Consider the following 20,227-nt stretch of genomic DNA (forward strand, 5'->3'; position numbering starts at 1 on the left):
GAACACCTGACCTCTCTTGCTCTTCCCTCAAAAGTTGGCTAGCCTTAACACTATGGTGAAAGTGCCCAGCGATCTTTCTGCAGCGGGACAGAACTACTGCTGCCACATTAGTTCCTTCTGACATTGCTGCCTTCACTACAAGATGGATGATGTGGGCTGCACAGCGCACACCAACAATATGACCATCTCGCAGCGCTTTCACCATATTGGCACCTCCGTCAGTTACCACAAAACCAACTTCAACATTGGTGCCCGCCTCTGCTCCCACCCAAAGGCTAAACATTTTCCTCATTGCATGCAGAATATTTTGGGAAGTGTGCTTTACATCCATCACTTCTGCATGGAGAAGGAAAGATCGGTAGCCTGCTGCAGCAGCTTCCTTAGACACACCGGGCTGCCACCAGTGTGCTGTCAAAGAAAGAAAGGCATGCTGGCCGCTAGGTGCACTCCACAAATCTGTAGTGAAATGAACAGACTGACCAGCAGCCTTGGAAAGCTCCTCTTTCACTGCTGCAACACAGGACCGATACAATGAGGGGACAATGTTCCTGCTGAAAGTGGAACGTGACGGAACTGTATATTGTGGAGCCACAGCCGCCATCAATTGTTTGAAAGGCTCCCCTTCGATCATAGAGAAGGATGCCCCTCCAACAGCAATGAACTGACCAATCAGTCGCGTTACTTTATTGGCCTGCTGTTTGGGCATTGACCTTTTGGATTGGAATGCCACAAATTGTTCCAGGGTGGGCTGGACATGCAGTGCTCCAACCTGCCTTGGTCTCTGGCTGCCAGCACTAGCTGCTGCTGCTGCTATTGGCTCAGAAGAAGAAGCTGTTGGGGTTTTTCCACGGCCACCAGCTATGCTGCCTGCACTAAGTTTTACTTCTGCATCTTTCCCCAATAGCACAGCGTTGTGTTGAGTGCTGAGGTGATGCTTCATGCTAGCACTGGTAAAATGGCCAGACACTTTCCCTCTGCTTATTAGCTTCCCACAATGTTTGCACTTTCCATAGCGCCCTTCTTCAACATTTTCAATGTGCTCCCAATTTGGGGCGCGCATAGCCTTGGAGTGTGCCTTGGGTGCTGCTCCTACTGCTCGGGGTGGATGAACAGAGGCAGAACTAGTGGTGGTGGGACTGGTGGTAACAGTACTGGCCATAGTGGGACTGCTAATTGCTTTAGATTTGCTAGGTTTTGCTGCTGCTGCTGGTGGTGATGGTGATGATTGTAGCGGAGAAGGTGGAGGCTCAGGGGAAAATTGTGCACTAGTCATTTGGACACTGCTCCCTGAGGAATCTGATTCCTGACCACTCATCTCCTCTACTTCCTCTGGCTCATAGTCTAGCTCTTCATTAGCCAGATCGGATGGAATTCCTGCTAGGCTGGAGCTAAGACTGATATCGTCGTGAGTCTCGTGACTAGTAGTAGTGCGAGCAGGAAGAATAGACTCTGCACTTGGCCTCTCAGTCTCAGGCTCCTCTGCTACCTCGCTAGTCGGAGTTCCACTATGTGTAGCCCTCTCTCTAACTGTCTTTACAAAAATTTTGTAAGGACTTGGTGGCTTGCTAGAGGTACTAGGAGGACATGGCATGGCGGTACCAGTGGGAACAGTAGGCGCAGCACTAGTGGTGGTAGAGGCGGTAGGGGTGGTGGTGGTGGTGGTGGTTTTCCCTACAAAGGAATGAGATCGCTTTGGTTTGGGACCCCTCTGAGTCTTGCTGCTAATGTGGCTCTGCTTGGTACCTTGCATGCTGCTTGTGGATGGGGAAGATGCTGCTTGGGGCAAAAGGCACTTCTTTTTAGTCACTGGGCTGGTACTACTTGTGCTACCCTTTAACTTTGAACGTGCTTCTGGTGCTTTAGGCTTTCCGTAAAAAACCATAGAGCTTGTGGGCCTAGCCGCACTACTACTGCCTGCTTTTGGTGCCTTTCCTTTACTTGATGATCCTTCAAGCAATGCTTCCCCAAATGATAAGCGAGAGCTTGGCCTACTTGGCCGACTAGACTGACGCAAAGGCTGCATCTTAGAACTGGTGGTGGTGCTGGTGGTGGTGCTGGTGGTAGATGGAGTTTGTCCCTCCTTAGTCCCAAAAGGAGGATCCATTTCAAATTTTGTGTTGTGTGTGTAATGTAGTGTAGTGTAGTGTTTAAAAAACTATAAAAAAAAAAATAAAAAAAAGGAAAAACGAATTAAAGACAAAAAAATTAGAGGAAGTTCTCTTCAGTGCTACTGCTTAAAAAGTGCCAAAGTGCTAAAGTTATTTAAATTATTAACTCAAGATTAACTATTTAATAACTAGCAGTATTTTATTTTTAATTTGAATTTACACGGGCCTAAGAGCTTAGCCTACTACTATGCTAGCCTAAAGCTATATTTCCTTACTATAAGTCTACCTCTACGCAGACGCTCTCAAACCCACTAAGCTAAAGTGAGGTTAAATCAGATTCAGTATATGATTTATTAATTAATATTAAATTATATAATATTAATAGATTAGAAATAATTTACTTATATATTATGTATTATAGATAGAAGAATATAGATTATGAATTAGAATTTAGAATTAGAATTACTTATATTATAGATTATGAATTAGAATTTATATTGTTATATATTTTTTATAATATATTATAGATTAATATTAAAGAAGATTATAATTATTTTAGTACTACAGCTAGTAGCTTGAAGCTTTGCTTAGTACAGCTTGTCACAGTCAATTTTTCTTGAAAAGAATTAGAAATAAAATAAAATGTCACAGCAAAACAGTTAGCTTCACTGCTTGCTGAACAAAAACACACAGCACTTATGCGGCTGCACTCACTAGCCCAACAAGTTCACTTCACTGATGGACTGAGGTGAGCAAAACACTAAGGGTACTTTTAATAAAATTGAAATAAAATGTAAAATAAATGAGAAAATCTTTGCAAAACAGTTAACGTCACTGCTTGCTGATCAAAAAAAACACAGCACTTATGCGGCTGCACTCACTAGCCCAACAAGTTCACTTCACTGATGGACTGAGGTGAGCAAAACAAATGAAATAAAATGAAAGATTATTAATTAAGAAAAATTGACTTGGTCTCTTGCTGTTGCTAAAACAAAGCACAAACTATAGAGCTGCAGCACCAGTACTAATAAGATTAGCTGAACTATACGCTAGTAGTAATTAATTAATATTATTACTTTTATTTATAGCTAATTTAATTAACTATTAAGATAAGAAAGAATTATAGAATTATTGATATTACTGATTTTAGATTGTAATACATAGTAGATGTCTTGAATGTCTACAGTACACTCTACACTAGTATACTATTACTAACTATAACTGACAAATATATATATAATTTTATAATGAATTCAATTATTAATTATATTAATTAATATTACTGATTTTAAATTAGACACTAGTAGATGAATGTCTACAGTACACTCTACACTAGTATACTATAGTATATATATATATGACTGACAAATATATATATATATTATAATGAACTATTAAATTATAGATTCTATTAAATTATTATTTATAAATTCTATTTAATTTATTTAAGCAGGACAGGCAGTAGGCACTAGTGCCAGCCCAGGGCAAGGGCACCCCAGCACTTACACTACAGTTGATGACAAATTAAATAAAAAAAAATTTAAATTAATCAAATTATTATTATTAATTATATTAAGTAGCACTGAAGTGAGGATGAAGTATACTGTGAGAAATGGCAGGCTAAGGCTTACCAGTCTCACACAGAACAGAACAATCTCTCTGTAACGCTCGGATGCAGCACAGCAGTGTTGCCAAAGCAGTCACAGCGAAAAATGAATGGATCTCTCAGGCAAGCTCTGGTCTTATAAAGGCACCTTCAGAATTCAAAAAACAGCAGCACAGGCATTGGACGAGACCCTTAGCGTGACGTCACAAGAGTGAGCTGATTGGACAGACGAGATCAGCTCACTCCTGTTTGAAATTTTGGCGGCTGCGCGGCAAAAACGAAGACGATTCTTCGTGGTTGTGAGTCTTCGTCTTCTCCTACGTTTTGCCGGCACTGTATTCTCTTCGGCGTGTATTCGGAACGAACAAAAAAACAGCCTCTTCGTGCTCGTTTTCATGTTCGCCCGAAGACGAATGCGCAAGTCTAGTTATAACTGCACTCACTTGTATTATGAAAACTTTCATGCCATTGTTCAGGCGATGGATGTCTTAATCAGAATATTTATATACACTTATGTGAACCAGGAGAGAGCATTGTCATGGAAACCAAGATTGTGAACAGTTTGAAGGAGAAGAGGTCCACAGCAGAGCTGTAGCTAGCTCCTTTTGCGCCCGAGGCAAGAATGGAAAATTGTGCCCCCAGCTATTTTTTTTACAGAGGTTATTTTATATACACTAACCTTACACACACCTGTCCATAAACACACATACACACTGCCTTTACACACACCTGCCCATTAACACGCATATGCACATATACTGCCCTTACACAAGACTGCCCATAAACACACATATACACATACACTGCCCTTACACACACCAGCTTACAAACACACACATACACTGCCCTTATACAAGCCTGTCCATACACACACCTATACACATACAATATCCTAACACTCCCCTGCATTTACATATATACACACACACGCCAGCTTACAAATACCTACACTGCTCTTACACATACACTGCCCATACACACACACACACACACACACACACACACACACACACACACACTGCCCATACACATGCTAGAGAAAATAAGATCATTGTCATTATGAGTAGGGTTTTTTGCAGCCTTCTTCTCTGATAAAAAAAGCCTCCATCTGGAATGCTATTGCAAGAGGACATCCAAGGCCTTTGTAGAGCTCCAGGAGTGGGGGTCCAAATTTCCATCAGCATTTCAGTCCCAGATTTCAAGATTTATTGGGACTAAAACATTGATTATGTGAACCTCTTTTTAAAGTAAGTTTTTGGATTTACAAGACCCATGAGTGCCTACATTTTTGAGGATTATATATATAGTATATAAAAGTCCATAATAAGCACACACACTCACGGGACTTGAGATCATATAAGAGCAAGTAATTTATTAGGTTGAACAGAACATCAAAAATGCTTTCAGTCCAGTTATTGGACTTTTATCATCTTGAGAACTATTGTTCTTAGTTTAAGTGCACAAGTGTATATATATATATATAAATATATAATGTTTAAATCTATTCACACAATTACATAGGTTCATTTCCTTTAGGGTATAGAGCTTTAAAATGTAGGATCGAAAAAGAGTGACAAATCTGCTTTAACAATTTCAAGAACATCCAAGAAAGAAAAGCAGTCATATCTATGCTTCTTTATTTACAATAGTCAGAAAAAGTACAAATAAAATAATGTACAAGTTAAGAACAGGTTACAATATGGTTGCCATAAACTAGCTTTCACTCAGTAAAAAGTGGGTAACCTACTGTTAATTATATCTGCTAAATGTGCATTGAAAAACATTTAAAACACATACATCCTTTGTGAAACACATAGACCCCTCATTGCATACATAAGTATAGTGGCAAGTAACTAGATAACTGTGCAAATATTCTCAAAATGAATACCAAGTACAAACTATAAAAACTGAGTGGCTGCAAAATGTTATTCATAAAGTATTATCCTATTTACTAAAATATAAATTTCAACATATCTACAGTGCACAGAAGCATTTCTCTAAAAGTCCCTGGATTTCCCAAGAGAATAATAAAAGGGTGGAAGGGTGTATTAAGAAGATCCATTAGAACCAACCTGCCCATTGCTTTTAATAATAGAAAGCATAATGATTACACATTTTCGCAAAAACATTTAGCCCCACTGCTGTTATATGTGCTTCAGCTGTACACAGGCAGCCTACTCTATATTGCTTTTGCTTGCCCATTGACACTCCAGCTTTATAAATGTTCAGTGTCTATGAAATGTTTTAAATGTCCCCATGATTTGATCAGGTCGCATGAGCAAACATAAAAAGAACAAAAATCTATATTGAATATGAATAAACGTGATTCAAGCTGCTAAACTCGGAATATGGTCTTCTGACCTTTAATAATTCCCACGCCTGACCATTTTTAAATTTGATTAAATTAAGATCCAGTGGTGGAGCTGATTTAAAAATAAGTGGCTGCTCTCTCCATATATGTGAAATGAAGAGGATTGTGACCACTCAAGTGGCTTCAATAAAACATGAGGCCTGAAATCCATTTTTTGCCTCTTTGGGGTTTATTTACAAAACCAGAAAATGGTATAAGAGGTCTGCAATAAGATAATTGTAATTTAGTTAACTTTACCTGTGCCCTGTTCACGCTAAATTGTGTGCTAAATTCACTAACTCCCCCAGAATTCTACTGAGGTGAATGCATTGAGAAGAACTCATTCATTTAGGTCTGGCCAGTTTCTCCAGAGGTTAGCTCCTGGCCTTCTGAATTCAAGTCCATTCACTAAACTGGAAGGGGTTGGTGAGTTGTGAATTTCAACATATTAACTGGTAACATAAATGCATTTTTTTCACTATGCATAATGAGGAGCCATCTATACATATTTTGCTCTTCATAATTAACTTCTGGAATTATTAATCTCACTTGCCCACAACGCACTGATTAATGAATAGACACCAGAGACTTTCACCTGGGTACTGGGTAGGTACTACTGAAATGCATCTGACTTCATATGGAATTGTAGGACCCTATTCGTCTAGTGAAAACCCCCAAATATATACAAAGAGCAGACACTTTTGTTCATAAGTGAGAATTCACATTACTAGGTTTAACTTTGCATTCTAAACATGCCATTAAATATATGAATATACCTTTCATAATTAAAAATGCAAGTTTTTATTTATACTGTAAGGACATAGTGGGTATCTAAAAAAATATGTGCGTGCACTTTGCACCAGTAAACCCTATACCCTGTGTATCACATCACAGAAATATAGCACAGGCTGAACAATCATAGCACTATATACAGATCTGTCCTTAGTACCGTATTTTTCAGAACATAAGAGGCCCCTGATTATGTGATGCACCAGAAAATTACCATCTCTTTGGTTGTATCTATAATATGTTAAACAGCCAATTTTGTGGCTTTTTTTTTTTTCTAGAAAGAAAAAAGAAAGAAAGCCATATTGCCAAAGAAAAGAATATTATGTGACATTACAATATTGGAAGCTAAATATACATTAAAAATCACTGTGGAATATATTACCAATGCACAGAGACCTGATTATTTTTATTAAGTGAACCTCATATTATTATTATTATTTTTTAAACAAGGTGCCAACATGTACGGTATTGTTGTACAGGCACCACATACATATGGTTGTTAACATTATAAATTTAGACACGCTGGAATAAAAGTGGAGGAGTGCCTAAGGGAAGTATATAAATATGTACATATCAAAATAGCAGGATAAGGGCACAAAAAGGAAAAAACCGTATGTGCTTGACAAACCAACTGGTTTACAGGAGTACAAATACTAACACTTAAAATTTAAATTACGATATTCAACAAATTAATGACGATGTATTATTTAAATATAAGTACTATTTCCCCTTATACAAAGCAAATAAACCTTAGCAAATTTGCCATTCTATTATTTAAGAAGCTTCTTCAATTTCTATGGCAACAATGTTTAAAGTGCCTGATGTTTGTATCAAATGAAAGTAAGTGTCCCTTCAGCATTTTACATGATTAAGTAGTTATTTCTGGGAAGGGTTTGTACCATCAATAGAAACTTGAATGATGTTTCTACTGCTGTGTTTAGTTATAAAAGTGTTAACTCTTGCAGAATAGGTGGAATAGCATCCTTAAAATCCTTAAATTTTCTATTACACCACAAATAATGTGGCATAGTATGGACTACTATACCCCTTATGTCATGCGGCAGAACTCAAAAGAACTCATTAACTTAGGTCTGATGAGATTCTCCAGATGTTAGATCCTGGGCTTTTGAAGTCAGAGAGGTCTATTTACTAAACCTGGAGACGTAGGATATTTGTGATGACATAGAGGATTCCATGTTAACATATTATCTATAGATTATGAAGAGGAAACTTTCCTTCTCGTGTTCACTATGCATAATGAAAAGCCAACCAGATATCTTGGTTCTTCTCATGTGAGAAGAACAAACATGGCCATTTATAATACACACTTAATATGTTGAGGTGGAGTTATTTTTTTTTGTGAGCTACATATAACTGTTCAACCAGCTGAGCAAGAGTGCTGTTACGTTACCATGATCCGGAGGGTCCTAAATATTTATTGCTTGACTGGTCAACCAGTCATTTGATTGTATCAAACTTCTATGACAACTCTCATTTCTAGGCATGAGCATACCAAAACACTCAGATTGTTGTTCTTCACAAACCCAGAGACTGGTGAATTGGTATTATTATATTCAATGTACAACTATCCATTGACTGATGCGCTAAATTTTATTAGTCAAATGTATAATTAATCAACATTGTTTCATAGTAAACTTAAACCTGCATATTGTATGGCAAGAAAGTTCATCTCTGGATTATTTGAGGCAATTCATAAATGTATAGATGAAAAGTTATAGCCACAAAAAATGCTTTCACTGTTGTGGGTGGGAGGTAAGAAACTTTTCCAGTTTAGGAATTGGAACATAGAATAGGGACAAAGAATTATTTTCTAATGAGTACATACAATGTATGTGTGGTAAAGGAATGTGTAATACAAGTAAGTGGAAACATCAGCAAAAAGCCCTAAATTATATTATTGGCTGCTCAGAATGACTCAAGACACATAGGTATTTGGGGAAGCACACCTTTAGAAGTGGCCTGTCTCACGTAGAGGCACAGTGAGCAGACCACATATTCCAAAATGGCCGCCTTTCCAGCCATCATTGCCCTCTAAACACAGGCATACAGTAAAAACAAACACTGTTACAGTTAAGTATAAATAAATAAATATATGTATTAACAATATTTATACACAATAAATGCAAACCTCAACTCACAAATGCCGAGCCTCCTTTACATTGTAGAAAAAAAATAACACAAATGATGCAAAAAGTTATTTACCACTCCGAAAAAAACAACTTTAACATGCTTTAAGATACATTGCAAGTAAAACAGTTAAGCGTGTGTTTATTGCCCCCTCATTATTAGCTGTAGTAATTTAAACTATACAGTTTAGTAGACATCCCACAGACTAGCTAATGGTGGTCTAAAGGAAGGTGGAGTTCTACCACATAGCACCTAACAGTGGTGTTAAACATTTGTTTTTAAAGCAAACAGGTCTACAAGGTGCAGAGATTGAGTTCTATGTCTATTTTGATGAGTATTTAAGACCATAATATTTTTGTGGTCAAAGCTTCTGAGGAAAAAAGCTAAATACGCATTTGAGTCAAGTTTTAAACTCAGTGGTCACACAAACACATCTATTTTCTAATCTTCCATTCAAAGCAGGATTTTAATCTAGTGGCCATATTTACTTATATCTGACACATTTAATGACTTGCTATATTCTGTCATTTAGTATAGGCTCAATATTTTTAGAATTAGCAGTCAGGGGTGCTAGGTTCTAGCTTCTTTCCTTGGTTTAATTTAACCTGTATGCTTAAATTTGTGCGTTTTGGTGTTCGGCACCATGTAACACAAGTTGTACTTGTATAAAATGGAGACAACAGTGAAATTTTCACTGGGTGTTTGCTCTGAGGTCTGATGCAGGGAGAAGCTATTTTCAGCTAAAAAAGTACACTGTTGGTAAACCACCTACAAAGCTTCGACAATGCAAGACATTATACTGATGGATGCGTAAAAATGTGCTCAAGTAACCCTTTCATGTTGTTTTCATACTATTAACATTGATTGCAATATCTGTACAGAATGTAAGTCTTGTAACATTGCCATGTGCGTCATTGGGCTTTTAAAGGACACAAAAGAACGCACTAAAAGAACGCACTAAAAGAACGCACTAGCTGTGTTACTTTGTCAAGTGTGGTTAAGACACATCGATTGGATTTAAAATGATAAGCATTCCACGCATCTATTCTCAAACGGCCCCTTCAAGTTGTATTTTTTTTCTAAATGTACCATTTGCGTCTCCAGAGTCCACTGTAATTTTGCAGTAACTTAATCAGGTGACACACAATTCACATTCTGCCTATGTTTATCCCCCTGTGACTAGCAGCGGGGACCAAGCTTGTTCATCTGAGACAACCAAGGAAGAAGTGTGGACATTTCATAATAAGCTTCACAAATATATATATATATATAAAATCATGTATCTGCAAATAGTTTTATACTGTGCCAGGATTATTGTTGTATATAACTTAATATTTTTGTACCATGTACAAAACACTCAGGAGCAACACTATTGCAACATTACACTTATGACCTTTCTTACTGATCATTTTGTGGGCCCCACCAGCTGCAAAATGACACAAAAACTTACAATACGAGTGTAAAACGTGTACTTTTTTCATTGCCATTTATATCTGAAAATGCCTCCTCATTGTTGATTATAGACAAGTAAATGGATCCATGAAACATACTTCAATGTGTTGTGTTGGTTCTACAAAAGCAAAACGTGTTCGTCACATTAGCTTTATAATAAGAATTATGGTGCTTATTTACATAAATAAAATGGCAACTCTGCTTTAAGGCACTGGTCCTAAAGGACAATGAGAATAGAAAGTAAGATGTCAATGACAAGTCATACATCAGCCAGTGGTGGGACTGATTTAAATGACATTCCATCTACATTCTCTTGTTAGGTCTATAAACAGAACCCTGCAGGTGAATCTAATAAATAAAATAGTGGCGACATGAAAGCTTCCAAATAGTGTAATGCTATATTGTACCACAAGGTTCTATATTGCTGATGTTATTTAATCCAAATCACAGTTAAGATTTGACTGGTGGCCGTCTCCATTGATCGTTTTCTTCTCTTGTTGTTCAGCCAGAACCTGCCACTTCTGTTTATTCTTTCGGCAGCCATCAAGTAAAGGAAAACACGATTCAGAAACCTGTGTTAAGGCCTAAGAGACAAAATAGCAGGCATTGAAAAACTCAAGAAAATGCACAGGGAGCTCCCATTACTCAACATGAAATACTATTAAGCTCACCAATATACTGTAACAGAGCAGTATATTTGTTAAACTGGAAGTCTGCAGGAGAGTTGAATATATCAGGTCCCTGAAATCAGTGCCCCAATCTCTGCCAGGGCTCAGCTCTACAGCTGCCATCCTTACTACTTCTTCAGGACACGTGGCACCAGATACAGCATGCACGCCATTGATGCCATGCTCCTTGGACACAGTTCTCCATAATGTAAATGGGCCTGTTGTGGAAGTCAGAGATCTCTCTGTAACCAGCCCACTGAGCAGTGGTGCACAAGAATGGCTGACCCCTGGATTCACTTTTCTAGGTTAAGATGGGTTGGACCAGAACAGGCCTCTGAACTTATCCTGCTAAAAAGGATGAGCTGGTCTTGTATAATACCTAGTTAAGTCAGTGAGGAAAAATGTAAAATGTATGCATTATACAGAACAACTCGGCCCATGTTGTTGAAGAACCTCACCATGGTTTGCTCTTCATAATGCACAGTGATATCAGGCATGCCTTACCTCATAGAGTTCCAGGCAGATTGCATCAATAAATCCAACCTGCATGCTTGGTACTTTATCCTTTTTTTCTCTGTTCATCAGATCCTAAAAAAAAGATTAATACCAATCAAACCGTGTAGGTTAGCCTAGGATATTCTAAGGCTTGCTTGCTCATTCTATCTACCTACCTCATTGGCTTTTGCCAATCTATCTACCTACCCATCCATCATCTATGAACTGACATATTTGTGAATGACTTTATTGACTCACAACGTGTGCTACATTTGAAATTAAATATGTGTAAAGCCTCAAAATCCTGATTGTGACACATATATACATAAATACACAGAGAGACATCAGCTGTAAAACAATGATCCATATACAAAGAAACATACTTATAGATATTAATATCTAAAACAAATGTGAGTTCAGTATCGCTAGAAAATGTAGGCATGTTTTCACAAAAACACATATGTTTTGATTTTAAATTTAACACCCATGTGGTAAGTTATATCAATAGAGTGAAAAAAGGATCACGTCTCTATATTCACAGAGTTTTGCTTAGCTAATGCAGTGTCAAATGTCAGCATGTAATTAAATATGGCTCATGGTAGAGCAGAACTGAGCATAAACTGGCAAGCACACCTATAATTACTGTGTAGGAGGCACCGTGCCAGACCATATTTATTAGGACATAGACCGACGTTATTTTCATATCCAATTTAGGTGCAACTTGTGTGCAAGTGCGCTGGTTATTTCTAATACCTGGTGAGACCAGAGGTCCCAGAGGGAAACTTTAAAAACCACACTCTAATCTCTTCATCAGGCTAAAAATCTCTGCAGTCGGTATACCAGTAGACCAACAGCCCGTTTTAATAATATCAGAATAATCCCTGTGTCATCCATTTGACCAATGAAATAAATTGGCTTGGCAGGCAATGAACAAATTTAGTAAATGCCACTCTGCGCATAAGAAGTAAAATATATTTTAAAAAAGACCACATTCTAGAAAGGTATATAATATTTTAATTTATCACAAAAAAACATTTTCCACATGAAGCCGAGACACTATATTTTACTGAGGGCTATAAAAAAATTTTCTAATAAGGTTTTTTCTTATGGGTGGAATTAAGAAATCACTCACAAGTATACACTAAGCACAAGCACTGAAAAGCACCTGAAAAGGGCTAAAAGTAATTAGTTAGGGGTTATCCAATGGGGTTTGAGTAACGATTCGGCCCTTGAAGATGGGTAGCTGTCCAGCTTTTTAAGACCAATAAATCCCACAAAGGTTGGCGAGCTTCAAACCCCATGATACTCTGCAAACCCAATGCCAGTTATATGTTTTGTTTCACTGCTGATGGATATATTATCCTGGCCACCAGATGCTTATTGTGCTGTATGCTTTCACACAAGTTCAGTCTTAAAAATGTTGGATACCTACTGTTGACGACTAGGTGTATGTGGTGTGCTTTGCTGGCCATGGGAGTTCTATAACTGCAGGCCACCACTGCTCATGTGGTTCCACCTTATATTATGCATGCCTAACTTTAAGAACGTTACCTTGTGTTATCTTTAGTAAACAATAATGAAGAAGCTGAACATACATGTTTGTTTTACATTCACAGAACACGCATAGAAATAAATGGCAAAGGAATAATGTAAAAGTCAAGAATGTCCAATACTTACTATAGGCTCGATATTGAGTTCCCTTCTCTCTTTATCTCCTTGTTCATAAAATTCAGAAGCTACAAGTTCAGCTATCTGCAAAGCAGGACAAAAATTGCTCATTTGTTAACATGATTTTAAAAGAAATACCTTTGTTTCTTATGGAAAATGTATGTGTCCTAAACGCTGAAAACACATGAAAATGTGTCTAATTTTAAGGCAAGCACATAGGTATTGGGTGTCATTGGACGTTAACTTATAGGCTCAGAGTTCAGGAGGTGCTTTGTTTCATTCTCATATGGTTCCTAATACAGCACATTTAAGGACAGGAGGGGCTTTCTCTTTATACAATTTTTTGTATAGTCTACCATTTATTAGGATTAATAGTTAAAAAAACACTAAAAAAAAGATTTGTAAAAAAAAATCCAAGTTTACTTAGGAGTTATTTTATAAATTAGGTCCCACTAACAAAATAAACACTGGTTTATGTTCTACAACATCCCCTAAGTAGAATAATGTGAAAAAGAAAGTATACCCTCTTTGAATTCTATGGTTTTACATATCAAGACATAATAACAGTCACCTGTTCCTTAGCAGGTCTAAATACAACCTCAGATTAACAACAACACATAACATATTACACTGTCATGATTTATTTAACAAAAATAAAGCCAAAATGGAGGAGGCATTTGTGGAAGAACTAACTTATGTTTCAGTACAATGTTGCTTCAGTTCATTGAGGTTTGCGGGCATTTGACTCGGCCATTGCAACACTTTGATTCTTTCCTTTTTCAGCCATTCTATTATAAAGTTGCTTGTGTGCTTGGGATCATTGTTCTGCTGCATGACCCAATTTCCACCAAGCTTTAGCTGTCAGACAGATGGCCTCGCATTGGACACTAGAATACTTTGGTAAACAGAGGAGTTCATGGTCGACTAAATGACTGCAAACCTAAGCTGTGCTGCAATGTTCTTTTTAGAGAGGAATATTTTTCCAATTATACTGTCATGAACTTTAACATTTAACATGATAATTGAGGCCTGTAGAGTCTGAGGTGTAACTTTGAAATTTCTCTGAGCATTGCACGGTCTGACCTTGGGGTGGATTTGCTGGGACGTCCACTCCTGGGAAGATTGGCAACTGTCTTAAAATTTTACACTTTTGCATAATCTTTCTAACTGTAGAACGATGGACTTTAAATTGTTTGGAAATGGCCTTATAACCCTTCCCAGATGGGCAGCAACAATTGCTTCTCTGAGATCATTGCTGATATATTTCCTCCTTGAATGCTCCACTTGCCTATGATCAATTAATGAAGAGCATTTAATTAGCAGCACCTGCCTGCTACTTAGCATCTTAATTCTTATGGAAGCAGTAAGGGTGCACTTAGTTTTTCAGACATGGCTTCTCCATTTTGGCTTTATTTTTGTTGAATAAAGCATGACACAGTGTTGTATGTCCTGCATTGTTGTTCATCTAAGGTTATATTTACCTATTTTTTTAGCACTGCTAAGGAACAGATTATTGTTTGTCCCGATATGTAAAACCATAGAATTCAAAGAGAGTGTACTTTCTTTTTCTCACAACTGTATATTGTGATATATTATACACAGTGTTACTCCCATAACAAGACAGGAAACATTAAGTTGAATCCAATAGATTTATTGTTACAGGGTAAATAACAAAATAACACAAAATAAAAAATAACTCAAGTAAACAGAAACTCAGCCCTGACTGTAATGCTGGACCACTACACGGTTTATCAGCTATTTCACTTGCCCTGTAACATGCATACAAAATTCAAGTTTATTTCTATGCTGGATGCACCTCCCATTCTCCCCAGGGTTCTGCACTCACCAAATCCCCAGCAAAAACAACTCCCCAGCCAACTGCCCTCCTTCCATTATAAAGGCACCACCTGATGTAATTGGCCTGCAAGCGCAAGAAAAGGGTAGGGGCCCAACAATGTACTTGAACCTAAATACCTCCCTTCTAGGATATTACCTCTGTCTAATTCACACATTCCCCCCTCTCCTCCAACACGTAGGGGGAGAAACCGCAGAAAAGAGGAATATACACGAGGCAAAGCATCAGCATGTCACTGTTTAGTCCCTGGTTGATGCTCTACCGTGAAATCAAACATCTGTAGGCTTAGAAACCAGCCAGTCGCCCTTGCATTTTTTTGTTTCATATATGGGACATGATCTGTTACAAGACAGAACTTCCCACCCAACAGGTACTATTTTAGAGATTCCAAACACTGATCGCCAAATAACTTTTTTTCAACTACGGCATTTCTTTTAACTTCCAACTAATGTAGAGAACTGGGTCTACATACCTCCCTTCTAGGACCTTACCCCTGCCTATTTCACAATATTTTCACAATATAATATGTTTTAAAAATAAAAAACGAATGGCCTATTTCTGCTGTATCAGGTTATCTGATGTCTTTTCCAAGCAAGATCTAAGTTGAAAAGAGTACAGCAGTGATTGCTCCTAAAGTGTTTCTGGAATAAGAACGCTCTACAAAATGTGGGGCATCTCATGTATAAATATTTGTCAGGATTTTGTGCAAGACATAAGCAAAAAAAATCAGAAGTGGTATTGTACAACCGAAACAGGTATGGTGTGCTTGCAGTACAGAGGAAGACTCAGAGGCAGTACAACATGCAATAATCTAAATTGGAAATATGGGTTTAGTTGGTAAATTTAAAAAAAACAAAAACAAACATAAGCTAACTTGAACAGTGTGAAAACAGAGCAATAGCAAAAGTCAAAAGCTGCCTGACCCCAATGGCATTTTACATACACAATTGAGCCAATGCAACAAGAACATATACGGCAAAATCATATGAAGGAACAACACTGTGTGCGTTTTGTGCCATTAGATACTGACCCGCTGCTGTACTGGCCAAGGTTTTGTTATTGCAGACAAATCACAAGCAGTCATCAACATAGCTCTGCAGGAGACACAAAAGTAAAAGATTTTCCTAGACCATCATTTATAGAGGGGACAAATGAAAAAACACGGCGGCCTAAAAGCAGCATTGCCTATTTTCACCTATGCTTTCCTACTTCCACTCATGCTCTCCCATTATTAATATCCATTTCAGCCATATTTGTTCAGGACCAGTCTATTCTCTCCTACAAAGCCTTTTACGTGCAGGCTTTAGTGTGAGTTGAGCTACTTTTTTCTCTTTGTCTATGGACACCTGACATGTAAATGTAACACTAAATCAATGCTGCTGGACAGCCTCTGATCTTTATATTGTAATGACATTCATGCTACCTGCCATGTAACGCATTATTTTTTTTTAAGTCGCATCTAACAGCAACCTCAATCCTCACTTCTGTATTAACTATAAAACAAGCATTAATAGTTTTAGAAGCTACAAGATGAGCAGCCAAAAAAAATGAAGGCCACGTGCATGCTGTTTAATATGTCTCGAATCATTTGTACATAAACATGTTAAGATGTGCAAAAAATGGTCAAACATGTTTAAGAAGCTACCATAGATAACATTTTAGTGATTTTTGTTTTGAGCACAACTATGTAAAGTAAACTATAGCTTATATACGGTTTTAAATATCAGCATTTTGTTCCATATTATATAAACAATGGTTTTTTTTGCTGCCTGCTTAAAACCTTGACTCGAAGGAAAGGCGAGAGAGGGGGGATGCGATAGAAACATTGAAATACCTAAGGGGATTTAACAAAGTAGAGGAGGAAAGTTTATGGAGGAAGAGAAATGCTAGGACAAGAGGTCATAATCTAAAACTAAAGGGCCAGAGGATGTAATATAAGGAAGTTTTTCTTTACCAAGAGAGATAAACAAAACAGCCTCCCAGTAGAAGTTGTAGTGGGCATACCTAGGAACTTCTGGTCTCCGGCTACCTGGAGCCTTCCCTTGCAGCCAGGACTGCCCACTGACGTCAGGGGGCGATCCCGTGTCATCGGTGAGTGGGAGGTCCCCTGACATCAGCAGGAGATCCCTTGACGTCAGTGGGAGGTCCCGCTGACAGCAGCGGGAAACACCCCTATTTAAAGGGAAAATGGTTGGGGAGCGGGGCGTGTCAAGACCCCGCTCCCGCGACCCGGAGGATTCGGTTCTTCACCTAAGACCTGATTAAAGTCTAGGTGGAACAAATGGTTGTTATCTATGCTAAATTGTTTTTCTGATCCAGCAGAAAAAGATAGATTCAAATAATTAAAAGGATCATTCTATTACCCGAGTATATACTTTATTTGTAAATTTGCATATTGGAGTCAGTTGTGCACACTCCAGTGCTATTTACATCATGACAAGTTGTTTGATGTTGAATTTTTTATAAAACTGTATTATTTTCCTCCTCTCCATGCTTGGACTTAACAACACTACATGCTTATTTGTACTAGTAAGTTGAACACCTACTGAAGACAACCCACAGCCCTAGCAAGGAATCTGATTTCTATAACATTGGCACAAGCTTTTAGCAGAAACGTTTTGGATAAACATGCAGTCTGTCTAATAAGCTTCAAGGGATGCGCCAAAACCCCCAACAATTATTTCTTCTACGATACTTACAAAAACAATTGCTTCTGAGTAGGATCGTCCCATCTGAAGCACTTCTTTTTAACCGATTCAAAAAACTCATTTCGTCTCCTAAAAGAAACAAACATATTTAGTATTGAAACAATTAATTGACCGAAAGCCATAAAGTACAAGGTCATACGCTTTCTAAAAAGCAGAGATGTGCGACGTGTTCTGTAAACTTGGTTAACTATGCAACACTTGAAGACTGTGTGACAGGAACGTTATAACACTCTCGAGAACTGGGCACTGTCAAGAACAATATCTGTATCATTCCTTTTTAGGTCAGTCTGGCTGCGCTGTGACTAAAGTGCAATAAATCAAGGAGAGTTTGGAGAAAAATATCTGGTTTCACACACTGAAATGTGGATCTCTTGATGATCATCAGCTGAAACTCACTTGATGTAAAGGGCCAAATCTGTGGCGAGAATTGCCTGCTTAATCATCCGCAGCACAGACTTGTAATCCTCAACGGAGAGACCACTCAGAATCTGGTTACCCTAAGTAACAGCGGACAATGAAAAACATCAATCAACAGACAAAAACAAAAAATAAAAATCTGAAAAGATAAAACAAAAGCTCCATTAAATCTCCAATATACAGTGTAATTGGGTGCTTTCCTGCCAACTGGAGAATTATACTGTTGATTGTGAGCTTGCGAATAGGGCGCTCTTTACCTAATGTTTCGGCTTGCCTTAGTCTGCCTATTCTAGTCTCGTCGTTCCCCTTGAAAATGCTGTAGATATTGTAAGTGCTGTGTAAATTGTTGTCGCTATATAAATAACAGCATATCAATAATAATTTAACACTTCTGTAGCTAAATGTAGGATTAGGAATCATATTTCTAGAGCTGATGACTACCCAAAACCCAGAAAGTATTCTTTAACCCCTTCCTGACGGGACTGTTTTTGTACCCTTCGTGACATTGGCTGCTTTAACATTTCTGCGGTGTTTGTGTTTAGCTGTAATTTTCTTCTCTCATTTACTGTGCCTTTTAGGACAAAAATTATACCATTATTTTGATCATAATTTATTTAAAAATATATATCAAATACGGTGAAAATGCCTTTTCTGACTTTTCTTAGAAAAATCTTAATTCTAATTTTTGTCCTGAGTTTAGAAATACCCAATGTTTGAATGCCTTTTTTGCAAGTTATAGGGCAATAAGCACACCTAGTATTTTGCTTGACGTTGTAACGAAGGACGATGCCAACACACACAAGCCCTTCGTTTTCTAGAAAAGGGCATAACAAGTTACCATTTGCTTTACTATTACAATAACCAAATTTTATTGCATTGTACCAGAACGAAATCGTTGATCCTATTTTATTTATATCCCTGTATATACCTAAACTCACCTGACTGTTGAGTATCATGAGGCACTGGTCAAAGTGGTGGTTCTCCATTATGGAATGACAGTACAGTTGTGCTAATGGATGTTCACTTCTGGTAAAAAGAAAGACTGAATCAGCCTCAAGACTTCTTTCAGTGGCAAAAATCTTACCATATTAGTAAATTCATTATTTAATTTTAGAAATTAAATTATTATAAATTCTGAAAAGACACATTACATATTTACATATGATACAAGTAATGCCGGCTTGTTGTCCCTTGTAACAAATCTTGCAGTGGGGCATCGTTTGATGGTAGGTCCTTGGAAAAGATCTATCCTGTCCATTGGGTCAAACAGCCCTGGCTGGAGCTAATATAAATAAGATCTTAAGGGACCATGTTAAGCTATTGAGGTAATAAAAAGAAAAATAAACCCCCGCACCTAGGGGTATGGTTGAGCTAATTTGACTTTTATCATCAATTGATTTGATGAACAGCATGCTATAATGTATTGTACATTAATCATTAATATATTAATAAGTCATTTACAGTGCCTATAACTCAAATGCCTTCTGAAAATATTCCCATACACAAGCAGCAGTAATTTTAGACTGCCATCATTCCTTTAGAGAATATTTTACGGCCCAACATTCTTTGCAATGATTGGATGGAACTCCTCTACCTCTACCTAGGATACGGAGAAGTAAAGGAGTTGAGTTAAACATTTAAAAAAATGTAATTTTATAGGTAACTATCCTCCATCCCTCAACATATAAGATACATGGAGTGGGATAACAGGTGTACTTAATTTGCCTCTTATTTTACATTTTAAGCCCCCATCCCACTGGGCATGGCATAGGGGGGCACAGGAGGCATGGATGGACACTTACTTCTCTTGATTAATAGGTGGTCGGGGAGCCACATTTTTTACTCTCTCACTCTTTTTTTATTTATGAGTAGGGGGTATACATTTTGCTAACACCAATTTACTAATTTACAACAAATACCACTAGAGGTCACTAATGCACTATAACCAAAAATATATATATTA

General features: G+C 37.6%; 1 protein-coding gene across 1 annotated transcript in view; it reads right to left on the reverse strand.

The window, feature by feature from the left end:
* Nucleotides 1–10,887: 10,887 nt before the first annotated feature.
* Nucleotides 10,888–20,227, reverse strand: part of LOC149289367 (cGMP-specific 3',5'-cyclic phosphodiesterase-like) — a 54,639-nt gene continuing 45,299 nt past the window's right edge. The window contains exons 15-21 of the mRNA XM_089490756.1: nt 19,203–19,290; nt 18,244–18,344; nt 17,839–17,916; nt 16,170–16,233; nt 13,294–13,368; nt 11,626–11,709; nt 10,888–11,037 (exon numbers count right to left, since the gene is read on the reverse strand). Coding sequence (XP_089346882.1) covers nt 10,888–11,037; nt 11,626–11,709; nt 13,294–13,368; nt 16,170–16,233; nt 17,839–17,916; nt 18,244–18,344; nt 19,203–19,290 — 640 coding nt within the window. The remainder of the gene's footprint in view (nt 11,038–11,625; nt 11,710–13,293; nt 13,369–16,169; nt 16,234–17,838; nt 17,917–18,243; nt 18,345–19,202; nt 19,291–20,227) is intronic.

The sequence above is a fragment of the Sceloporus occidentalis genome, unplaced genomic scaffold, assembly GCF_023333645.1.
Source record: "Sceloporus occidentalis isolate IW3139 unplaced genomic scaffold, rSceOcc1.0.p SCAF_46, whole genome shotgun sequence".
NCBI lineage: Eukaryota > Metazoa > Chordata > Lepidosauria > Squamata > Phrynosomatidae > Sceloporus > Sceloporus occidentalis.